Source organism: Trachymyrmex septentrionalis, unplaced genomic scaffold (assembly GCF_001594115.1).
Source record: "Trachymyrmex septentrionalis isolate Tsep2-gDNA-1 unplaced genomic scaffold, Tsep1.0 scaffold19, whole genome shotgun sequence".
NCBI classification, from domain to species: domain Eukaryota; kingdom Metazoa; phylum Arthropoda; class Insecta; order Hymenoptera; family Formicidae; genus Trachymyrmex; species Trachymyrmex septentrionalis.
In genome coordinates this window covers 532861-545711 of record NW_017305071.1, presented here as the reverse complement: position 1 = coordinate 545711, position 12851 = coordinate 532861, and the positions used below count along the sequence as shown (strand labels likewise).

Here is a 12851-nt window from a genome sequence, read left to right as displayed (position 1 = left end):
ACTTCACAATTTCCAATTGATTTCCAATTTCTGAATAAGAATAACGAAATCTTTGCATAATGGAATCTTAAAAACTGTTAGATACAATAAATATCATCTAGAAGAAAATATAATTGTACGTGTTATTAATTATGATGCCAGAGAAAGTAAAAAATAATTTGAAAATTTATAGGATGGAATCTTATGACTTCTATGGCTTATTTTTTAGTCTTACCTTCTTCGAGAACCGCCAAAAGATCGTCCAATTCCTCACATTCTACCGTAAAGAGATTCTCGACAAAGAATCCGCGCGTCTTTTTACTCCATCGAACTGCCAAAGTTTTTCTCGAAGTTCCGGGATTTAAAAGATCTATCACCTATTTATTTATTTATTTATTCATTCATACTCATCTATTTGTATATTACCATCATTTTTATAACAGAATTTACTCTTTGCAACGATAACTATAGCTTTTTTATTTTACATGTGTAAAATGAAAGAAAAAGTTTATCTTTCCTTACAATAATTAAAAAATAGACGCTTATTTTATTGTATTGTCTACTTAGACGATACGTTATCGTTTAAAGACAGACCTTCTCGTTATAGATTTCCAGGAAGGAAGCCTTCAGCACAAAATTGCACTTTTCGTGTTCTTGAAGGACTTTGAATAGGTAGACGAAGGAACGGAAGACCAGACCATGGTCCTCCGAGTACGGATCCATTTTGTCGAACTGTTATAAAAAATGATTAAATTAACTTTATAAACTCAAAAGATACAATGTAAAAGTGAATTAGTTTAATTTCACAGCATGATTGAATGTATAAATTTAAGATCTTGATTAACTTTTAAATAAATAAAAATTCTAATATATGATTTATTTCATCAAATGTATTAAAATAATTGCAATTACTATATATTAGCTAAATTGTGTTATTTAAAATTAAAGAAATTATTTTCGTTGAAATATATTATTACAGCATTCTCTCATTATTACTAAATAAATAAATAAATAATTACAAATAAATACGAATTAGTTTATTAATATAAATTTTTTTATAACGTTCAAATAAACGGATAACAAAATAAAGCTTTCTCTGTTTCTTTTTTTCTTATATGTTTCGAATTCTCTATATTTTTTTACACAAGACATAATTACGGAATATATATTTCAGAAAGATATTTTTCACATACGGTTCTCTCTATTTATTCCTCAAACGTACTTTTTATTGATCATTTGAAAGTGTTACTTTTTATTTAGATATGACCTATCGAAATTTCACTGTTACGTTTAGTTGCAAGAAGAGACGTTACATGTAACTTGAACGTATTATCTTATCTCCGAAAGACAATCAACTTTAACCTTCTGACTAGCTATGTAGATATTGATCACTAACGTCACCATATTACGTATCGCATTGTCTTTTGCATTATATGGACGAACGTGTGTGTGCTGCGATATGATTAAAAAAGCACCTCGAATCACTTATAATTTTTTTCCGTTTCGTAGGATTCAAACAATATGGAAATTAATATTTAGGATGGGATCTACGTTATGATGAGAATTTGTCATGTTGTTTATTTGCATTATTGCTAAACACAAAATAAAAAAAATCACACAATTGAAAATAATTTTTAAAAAAGATTTATAACAAAATGGTGACTTCTTCGCTTACGAGTCTCGGAGGCCCAGTCAGGGTATGCGTTTTGCCACTTCCGGTCTGTCCGTAACAAAACACGGTGCAGCTAAAGCCTTCCACCGCCATTTCGATGAGGTTCTTAATACCGGAGTACTGTAGGACATCCTCCTGCGTAGCATTTGGCTCGAAAACGACATTGTATGAGAATACCTTCGGCTTTTTGTCACCGCTGCTCGTAACCGCGTCGCACTGCAAGATAAAAGACGTATTGACGTGTTCTGTTTAACTTGACTATTGGAAACGTCGCGTTAATGATGGCATGGAAAAATGTGTAGGCAAAACTTGACTTGACTTCAGAAATCGAAAGATGCAGGCCGAACAAAACGAGAAGATAGACTCCCCACATAGCATTCTTTATTCAAAGTAATTCAAAGTAATTCTTAAACATCTTTAAGACGTAAGAGGACATTTCTAAATGTCTTTGGGACATTTCTTAAAGGTTTATGGTATATGGAGATCATTTTATGGACAATATAATTTTTACACTTACGTATATCTGTCCATCGCCAGGAAACTGCACGGCCATTTCGTCACCGGATTTAATTTCTTTATTACTGAGAGGACGAACCCTGTAAGAAAAAGAGAAAATAATATAGAGGATAATAACGTTAAGTCACTTTAAATCAATCGATATGAATCGAACTAAATACCTGACGACAACATTTATATTATTTTCTGGAAGTAGATGCTTCGTTGCAATTATCCGCTTATCGCCGTCTATTAATCTTTCAATGCTGCCAGCCCTGAAAGGACGTAATAACGTTATCTTTGAGATCTATTATTAATATGTATTAATGAAATAAATTCAATTTCTAAAGAACAATAATGATTAATAAGTTTCAGACTTTACGCATATAAATAAAAATTTAATTTATCTATATAAAATGTTAAGAAAGCAGAAATTAAAGTAATTAAAAATTTTTTTCTGTATATCTACCCGATAAATGATTATTTATTATCTTTGAAATTAAACGAGTGAATAATATTATTGATTGTTAAAAGCAATCATCTTTGAATACAGAGTTGTATTGTCATTTGAATTCTATATAATTAAAAATCTTCCTATATAAAAGTCGCTGTAGTTAAAGATCTCTTCATGGACATTCTTTTATGTTAAAAAATGTACATAGGACGTCAAGCACAGCTACGGTTATTATCATCACGTGCATAGCTAGTATTTCTATTATTAAACATCACGACCACCGATCTAATTCCGTAAATTAACGACGTTCCATGAATGCGCAATCGTAAATGTCCGATACGGAAATGTTCAGTCAATCGTTCGATTGACCTCTAATCGGGCGGCCATCCCTTATAATTTATAAGACACCAATCGAACCGTATCGAGTCGCGAGTCGATCGCGTGTTTGGCCGCATTATTCAGGCGCGATTTCTTTTTCATCTGGAACGCCGCGGCATTCCGAGAGACCTTCCTCAATGATTTAAAATAACGATGTTGGTAAATATCAGATTGTCCGATCGATTACATGTCGCAAACGGCGATTCTTGAGAAGCTCTCGTTACGGAATACGAAATATCCTGTAAATCTCGTACTCAATGTGTTTGCGTCATTCCACGCTGAAACTATTTCCTCGAATGGACGAATATCGAATAACTGGACACGAAATGTTGCTTTGATGATTACAATCTTCGAAAGGACAATGCGGTTTGCATTTGCCGTGATAACAAATTAGTACAAATTAGACTCCCGTGCGCGGAAAGCAAAAATTATTCAGAATTATTGAAAAAAAACTTCCTATTCTCTCTTTCTTTCCTTGCAGTCGATAAGCGACATTGAACTATATATTATAAAAGTGCGTATATCAGCCATGTGTACATGATTAATATCGGAAAAGACATCTACAAGGACGACTTATTCTTGATTTTATCTATCCCCGATAAATAGTTATTTATTCCTGTTGAAATTTAAAAAAAAAAAGGATAACATTTCATCGTTATTAAAGGCAATTATCTTTGAATACAAAGTATGTTGCGTTGCCATTTAAACTCTATGTAATTAAAAATTTCCCTATATAAAAGTTGTTCTTAATTAAAGATCTTTGCTTAGACATTCGAGCTTTTATGTACATAAAACATCGAGCCGATTAAAAGTACTTCTTATTTTCTTTCTCTCTCCATATTTTTATACGTAAGGAACTTATGCTGAAATATTTAAAAATTTAGTCAGATACAGATCTGAAAATAAATTGTTGCTATAGCAACAAGTTTGAGTGTCATACATAATTATTTCGACGGTCTAAACAAAATTATTGTATCTAGCAAAAGTTTTCTTATCACTTGCAGTGTATAGCTGCACCTACGATGTATAATTAGCTGTCTGAAAATAATTAAAAACTAAAAATTAAAACTTTCAGGTCCGTATTTAGAACGCGTTTTTATGTTAGAGCGTATTTATCATATATAACTCACGTATACTATAAAACTTTAGACATAAAAGCGCGTTTATTTATCGATAAAAGTGCGTTCTGAATGCAGGCTTCTATGTTTCATGTATTCTTTAAATTGAAATAGAATCTCACTTTAAAAGAACGAAAATTGACTTAATCTTAAAAAAGAGTGGCTCAATCTTTAAGAGTGAGAGCAGGTACCAATTATACCTTCTTCTTAATTCAATTTGATTTGCTTTAAACGGTCTTTCGTGATCGTCTAAGGGATTATAAGAATTCAGAATAACATTTCTCATTGTATGTACACATATGCGACTCACATGCGAGGTAACTTGGTGCTTGTTGTTTTATAAGTAATTGTCGTGTCACATGTGAATACGGTCGCGCACGTTGGAAGTGTTTGAATGATTTCTATAAGTCTTGACGACCGCAAAAATCGCTCGGTTCACTAGAAAAAAAGACTCATGTCGCCCTCGTTGGTGTCTTCCTCAATATTATAATCATACACACATATAAACGATCGATACGATGGGTACAGTGGACATACGCACATTTACAATACAGTTCGACGTCGTTTATCGATTGCAGGACCTTGCCGCGCGACCTCCCATAGTCGTAGTCACAATGACCACCCTGTATACATTCGTACGTAATTATTTCGATATTATCACCAGTTCGTCTCTTTTTTTTCTTTTTCATATACAACGCGAGTCATTGGAAATAGGACGCTCGAACGTGTCTCTCAAATGTCAAGATTTGGAAAGATATGCGGAGAACGCAAGTTCAGGTGATATATTGTAAGCATTTTCAGCGTTCTAATCTAACGCTTAATGTAAATAATTTCATTTTACGTATATATATATATATATATATACAAATTCGCGATTGCGTTTAAATGGCGGAGATGAGCTTTCATGGTCACAGCGAAAGTAGATGTGAAATGAAATGCGCAATTGTTATTCAAATACAGCCGCGTGCCGATTGCAAATTCAGGACTGTAAAGAAAACATTAGGGTGATAGATCGTCACTCACATACTGACAGTGAGTGATATTTCATAAAATATTTATTATAGTATGCGATTTGCGTGATATATGTTTGTCATAGTCTATCGGAAAATCGGGAAATTAAATTACTCAATTTTGGGTGAGGTCAAAGTCTCACTACAAATGTTTCGAAGCACTTGATTGATTAATAAAAGAATTAAAGCATTTGTAATATTACGTTGACTGTATATTTTGTCTGGTCTGATACTTTAGCACTCACTTATTCAATTAAAATAATTTAGTACCTTTATTATCAAAATATAACTATAATACTTATGTTAAACGGCATTTTTTAAAAGGCATTAAATTAAATTAATTTAATTAATTCAAATTGTAATCGAATTAAACAAATAATTCAATGTCCTATAAAAATAGTTTGATATAGATTATAATATATTTTGATTTATATAATAAAATATTATGTATGTATGTTATTTCATAACAACATAAAATTGATTGTACGAGAGAAATACAGTAATGTTCCCATAATCGATAGGCAATGTTAAAGTGTATGATACCGGAAGCATGGAAATGCCCGTGCGTGTGTGAATTCTTAGTATCGATGCGCGAATCATGGTGGAGTTTACACAAGTGTTCTATGTAAAATCGAATAAAAGTGGCAAACGCGCGCGAGTTACTGTCCCTCTTGATAGTCGCATCGTGTGTCATCTTTGTCCCAGATCTTCCGAACGATTTCTAGGAGAATCTATCATGTCGGCCAATTTTCTGACTTGCAGAACCGCGAATCGATAGAGAAATTGTGCGAAACCGTATAATCTCGAAAGTCAACTGCAAATAAGCGTGAAAAATAATACGCTAAATTATATATTACAAACACTATGTTGTGAAGCGCTACGTAGTTTATTGATATATAAACCATCATGTTAATATATACTTGTGTACTAATAATCAGATAAGGTATCATATCAACCACTCAGCTTCAGCCTTACCTTTGCATGCTCAAGTACCTATTATTTGTAATATATAGTTATTACTTCTACTTTTTTGATATTTTATATTGTCATCCATACTCTCAATAGAGCTATTATTATTATTATTACTATTAATATTGTGGTTTACTTTAATTATTAATATTATTCAAAAAGTTTTGAACTCTTCATATTATTTATTATTTATATTTTTATAGCTACTTTTCGAATTATATCTCTAACTGCAATTTTATAATGAAATTATATAATTATTAATTAAAATTTTAGAATATGTATAATATATTATTTTATTACTACTTGTGTAAACATTTTTATTTTATCTTAAGCTCCTTTTAAACTTAAATGAAATATACATAATATGTTTTGTGACGTATTTTGCATTATCTTTACCTATCGGTTTCTCTTACATAAGTAAAATTACTTAACGCAATTATTTAACGCAAGTGCCACTTGATCATGAAATATTAAATATTGATTAAACCTGTCAATTCAGCTGACATATTTTTGCATAAAACCTACGTCGACTTCTGTCTTATTAATTTTGCATATAACGTAATCATTCTGATATTATCGCGACAAATTAAATCGATAAAACTTATAACGTTTCGATAATCGAATTTTTCGACCACGTATTTGCGCGAATGTAATATGTCACTTCAACTTGTCACGTAACGTTCGATTGTCGAAGCGGTTTTTTATCGACCGTTTATCGTCTTTCCAACTACATAAATTAATACGTTATTCCGTTTCATTGTCAAGAAAATTTACAAAAAATTTATGCGAAAACTCTTGCAATACAAGTTACAATCATTACGTACGTTTTAATACAAAATAAAATACATATCACAATATTTTATGAAATAATTTGCAATACTTTTTGGCAAGTTTACAAAGATTTATATTAATTATTTGAATTTGTTGAAATGAAATTGATATATTAAAATATATGTAATATAATTTTTGGATTAAACGTGGACATAAGAAAATAACAAAACCTTATTATAATTTTCTAATTTATTCATAAAGACAGAATACAAAATAAATTATCAATTTTTTACTTGTTCGCCTGTTATCATATTAATCTTCTTTTTCGACAATTTACCATTAATGCTTTACCATTTCGATCATATATTTTTCGGCCAAGCAAACGATAATTTTGTCCCTGGAGTTCAATGATATATTGTTCTTTACGTCTATTACTAGGCAGGAAAATGTGATATTATCAAAGATACTGCACAGACACAGAATTATTATTTCTTACCATGACTTGATGATGATATTACTTATAAATTTATCATTCGAATAAATCTTTCGATAATTATAATCATTTTCTGGTATAAAGAATTACTACTTGCAGACTAAAATGTCAGATCTTTCTCAGAAGAAAATTTAATATTTCTAAACCACTATTATTTATATTTGCATTTTTTACAGTTTACGATCACAGGTAACTTTGGCAGTATTTTGCCATTCATGTTATTAGACGTTATTTTCGTTACAAGCATAAATATAAATACATGGAAGAATGATTTTACTGACTAAAAATTTAGGTACAAATCGGAAAATAATTTTGTAAGACCATCAAAATAATTATATAGGATATTCAAGCAAAAAGTTTTAATCTCGCAACCAACTTGAGCTTTTTACATAATTATTCTGATAATCCAACAAAAGTACTTTCAATTCTGTCTACCTATCTAAATATATAGATGTTTCAACAAAACAGTTTTTTTTCGTGTGCAAAAACGTAAGAAAATAAATGTAATAAAAAACAAATAAAATAAATAATAATTTATTGACGTGCGATTATAATTAAGACAGCAGGCAAATGATGGGAATTTCAATGAATGATAATATTTACGAACGAAAGAAAATGTGTGCCAGATAACGGAAATACCATCTATAAAACTCAGGCACAAAGCAGTCTAGATCGATTCGCGACTCGTTCGTTCCTCTCAACATACAGTGGCATCTAGAATACTCACTCGTTACCCCGCGAGTATAATAGTACATTTTTCCCCTTTCCCTTGGTGTCGAAGCCATCGCTCTTTCCTGGACTACTTCCTCGAGAACCAGTTCGCTCGGCGGGACTGTTTCCTCGCGAGCCCTGTCCTCCACCTCTTCGTCCTCTCGACCTGCTGTTGTTTCCATGTTCTCGTTGGGGGCTTAGACCGCGCGTCGGAGACGGATTTTTCACCAGCACCATTCGTCAACCTGCTCGGTCTACATATGTTATCTTAGTATTAATTTTTACAATCCATAAGTAGCTGTCGGTACGAAATGTCGCATTTCGAAAGTATCAATTTTACATATATATGTAAATTATATGTAAATATGTATAGGTATAAATGAAATTTAATAAAAAAAGAAAAAAAAGGCGTTGAGATACTTTTCAAACAAGATGGAGATATTAGGGTAAACTGCTGTTTACCGTGAGATTTATCACGCTTATCTTGTCGAGATCTTTCCAGTAAACGCGCAAATTTAAAATGCGAACATTTATGTAATCACTTGCGCATTCAATGGTCAGCTAATTATGGGCTTTTCGTGCATTGTGCTCGATTCGATTGCAAATCCTCGCCAAGCTTCGCTCGCGATGATAATTAAGGATTATCGCAATTAAAGCGAAAGCTACCTCGAAACGCGCTCTAGAACTGATTTTTATGGAAATCAATTTTTCTGAAAATTGAAGTATAAATAAATATTAAAAAAAATATGAATACGTATAAAATAGTAAATAATAAGTACACTTAAGATATTTGATAGACGTAATAAATATAATAAATTCAGGGATAATAAAAATGTTACAATGCAACTTATATAATATAACTTATTGTGACTAAAAAATCTATTCATTTAAGTATTTTTCCAAGCAAAATCTTTCAATTTGATTCCCAAGTAATAAATCTTTCATAATTGAAGACTTAATTAAAATCGTTCTATTGAAGCATTGAAATCGCTGGCCTGCATCAATGCTTGCAGATAATGGAAGATGAAATCATTTTTTCTCCAACGAATGATATCACCATTTAAAGATCATGTTTTACTTGTCGAAAGTAAAAGCAAACAAGAGAAACTAAATGACTCTAATAAAAATATTTTGCATAACTCACGTTAAAAGACAGACTTCTAACGAGTCTAACTCATTCGCGTTTTCAAGAAAAGTCGCTCGAAAATTAACGATCGATTAAAACGACAGTTTTATCTTTTAATTAATTTATACAATACCATTTTTCAATATTATTTCAATATTCTTTGCTACGGTAGAATTTATTATCTGATGAAAACGTCACGAATTGACATTTATTATAGGCTATTAATTCGCGATGACTTTTCTCGTCTCGCGTATAATATATAGAGAAGAGATATGTTTTTTTTAAATAAATATCACAAAGTTATATTTTTTAACTAATAATAATTATTACCGATTAATAATTTGCAATTAATAAATTATAATAATCGATGCATTAATGAATTTTAATAAGTATAATTGTAGAAAAATATGACCTGGGAAGATAATATCGGTCCATTATTTATTTATACTATCTATTAATCTTGAAGCAAAAATCATTATTTTCCATTTTTCTACTATTACCCGAAAAAAAGATAAAGTTTGAATTCGTTCGAATACCAACAAAAAGCTCATCTCGCTCTAATAGAGTACATAGGACTTACATAATTGAAAAGATTGCTTAGGCTACTTATTGAACTTAAATCCAACGTATAACGTCCTCGAGTGTATAGTCGGTAGATACAATTTGCCGACGGAAATGCAATACTTACATTCGCAATTTCATGTATCGTCTGGAAAATTCTTGACACTTTTTCGAAACGCAGCTAGCACACGATCACCCACATTCACCCCTGCCGAATAACACGTGTTGCTTTCGATTCGGTTAAAAGAATCGCGATTTACCCCGTCTATGTTATCGAATAAGTGGCAACATGGGAGGCAAGAGACGTTTCCGCTGCGTGCAGTAGCAACAACCACCGGCGCCGTACTGACAAACAGGGGTGAGTCTTAACCTGTGGGAGGCCATCGAGGGGCATAGTTTTCCTATAGTCGGTGTCGCGTCGATCGAAAGCCACGGCTACTCGTCACAACAACCACAGTTATTGCTATTAGTCACCGTCACTACCACCGCTGCAATTCCACCGCCACCCTCGCCTGTGCAACACGGTCATCGTCCACGTGGACTTGAAATTATATCACCGCGAACTTGACATCGACGATAACGACGACGACGACAGTGATGTCGATTAACAGGCATTTCATATCCACTAACGTAATGAGTATTATTAATTAAAGTATATTTTCAAAAATAATATTTGTATGCTTGTATAAAAGAAAACTTTAGCTTGTCTTAAAGAAAATTTAGAACCAGATCTGTAGATCCAGAATCCGGTTTATTACTTACGGGAAATCCAAGTGTCCCCCTCCAATTTTCATGAACTTTTTTTTACGAGTATGAAAATTTTTTAAATTTTAATTATTTTCAGTACTCTTAAAATTATTCAATTTTTATTTCAAATATTTTCTTATCTCTTACAAGTTCGATAATTTTGAAAGATAATAACCGATTTTTTTCAAAGGGGTGTTGCACCCTCTAAAAGTGTTCGAGTTCTTATTTTTATTTAGAAAATAATATTCAAAGCTCATTAAAATCGGAGGGGGACATCTCTATTGGCTCTTACTAGTTCATTACTTGAATAAAAAAAAAATTAATTTATATTCGTTATTACGTATTCTTTAGATCTATTATACATGAATTTGTTTACGGAATTGTGACGTTGATTTTATCCTCCCTTATTCTTATTTTTATTTTCAATAATTTATGACTTTATTATTTTGATTCTCATTGTATCTCTGATTGTCGACACTACAAGACCTTTACGTCGAGTTCACGAGAAAACGCTTACATGTAAGTTGATATAGTTAAAATTTAGGCAAATGATTTTTAAAAATTTTCTAATTTTTCGTTTTCGTGTTTCTTTTGAATGACTACACAGCAAATTTGACAATCTGATGAGCGATGTGATTCTACTTAGTGACGCAATGTATATGACTTCGGTTGTACTTTATGTAAGTTTTTATATTATGTTTGTAATAAATAAATATTTTGATAATTATTGTGCAATTCATTACATAGTTAATTTGGCATTGGATAAAGAAAAACGAACTAAATTGTCGGGAATCATCAACCTGGAATTTGCGTTACTTATGTTAATTTCTGTTTATAAACCCTTCCTTATCGATAAAAACTATACCCAAATTGAAGGGTCGAAACGTTTATTTTATTCATATTGTTACATTCACGAAATAAAGAATTTTCTGTGCATCCGAACAGCTGATGTAGGCTCCAATAGGTTCTTTTACATTTTATTGATAGATTCTTACGAGCCTAACTTTATATATTTGTTTATATTCGTTATCTTCTCTCGAAGAGGATCGCGTACCTCTGTGGATGATACCCCGAATCGAATAGGATAAACGTCGTCTCGGAAATTTGCCGTCTGAACGGAAATTCGATGTTTTGAAAAGCGCAATGAGTGAGTCTTTGAGACACCTGACGTCGAATTTCCGGAGTACACGCGTAGTGCATCACGAAGTGGAGTGCACTCGATTATATATGAGGGTCGATTACATCCGACGAGGGAAAATGTGCCCGCATTTCTATCCACCTTTGATATGCTTCAAGAAATAGCTTCTTTGCACAACGTCAGATGACAATTTTACAATAACTTATAACGACACTTGGCGGCACGTTGGTGTTGGTAAGGCAATGCGTTCAATTTGTAATCGATAGGATCGGATCAATTAGACGTACACAGAAGACTCGGGAATATTAGATTACAATTTGCATTCTAGCATTCTCAGAAAAAGATTAAGAACTTTAAAATATTATTTTAGATTTTGATTCTTAGAAAAATATGAAGAGAAATAAATGAATTTGTTATACACGCCGAACGTACGGATATAAAAATCGATTCAAATTCGAATCAAAAGAGTCCAAATGAAATACATAACACCGCATATAATTTATGTACTGTAGAACTTGAAAACGATTTGTTAAACGATCAGTTTTGTATATACATATTTAGTTTTTTCTGCATGTATAGCTTATCTTTGCACTTCTATATTTATAGCACAAAAAATACGTCACACACATATCGGTGAAGGTATTCTATTATACATATATTTCTATTTTAAAAATATCAAAAATATTAAAAATATGAAAAATATGAAAAATATTAAACGTATTCTATTGTTTACGAATTTATGTGTGTCCTATTTAAATCTGTCATCTATATAATAAGTGGAGCTCAATGATGTAAGGCCGACCTCCAACTTCTTAAGAAATTGAAGAAATTCAATTGTATATATATGTAAAATTAAAATTAAAAAAAAAAAGTCCTTTTACGTCAGACTTGGTTGCAACCGTCACGCTACGGAGAATCCGCTCCAAGACCCACGAAACCCACGGCCCCGCCAGGACCCCACAAGGTTCACACAGGGCACCTCGCGTGCGTCGTATACACACGCACACCAGAAAACGAATTCCTCTCTCCTTCTCGCCGTTAAGTCGTTCAGCCGGCTGGCAGCCTGGCCTTCCTTCCTCTCTACCACCGCCACCTTATGCCACCGGGGCACCGAAGAGGAGAACTCTCCTTCAGACCGGCAGTTTCGTGTGTTACACCGTGGCGTGTGCATTGAAACAGTACGCGTATTGTGGTCGCCGTGGGACCACCGTTATCCAACGACAACGACG

General features: G+C 32.3%; 1 protein-coding gene and 1 long non-coding RNA gene across 2 annotated transcripts in view; one reads left to right on the top strand and one right to left on the bottom strand.

Moving 5' to 3' along the window:
- LOC108746880 overlaps window positions 1-661 on the top strand; it is a 7268-nt gene extending 6607 nt beyond the window's left edge. The window contains exon 3 of the long non-coding RNA XR_001939202.1: window positions 587-661. This is a non-coding gene — a long non-coding RNA (uncharacterized LOC108746880). The remainder of the gene's footprint in view (window positions 1-586) is intronic.
- The window catches only part of LOC108746879 (kinesin-like protein KIF12), a 16411-nt gene extending 6167 nt beyond the window's left edge, over window positions 1-10244 (bottom strand). Inside the window, exons 1-7 of the mRNA XM_018483939.1 lie at window positions 9865-10244; window positions 8067-8304; window positions 2329-2421; window positions 2169-2247; window positions 1655-1867; window positions 574-711; window positions 215-356 (exon numbers count right to left, since the gene is read on the bottom strand). Coding sequence (XP_018339441.1) covers window positions 215-356; window positions 574-711; window positions 1655-1867; window positions 2169-2247; window positions 2329-2421; window positions 8067-8287 — 886 coding nt within the window. The 5' untranslated portion in view covers window positions 8288-8304; window positions 9865-10244. The remainder of the gene's footprint in view (window positions 1-214; window positions 357-573; window positions 712-1654; window positions 1868-2168; window positions 2248-2328; window positions 2422-8066; window positions 8305-9864) is intronic.
- Window positions 10245-12851: the final 2607 nt, after the last annotated feature.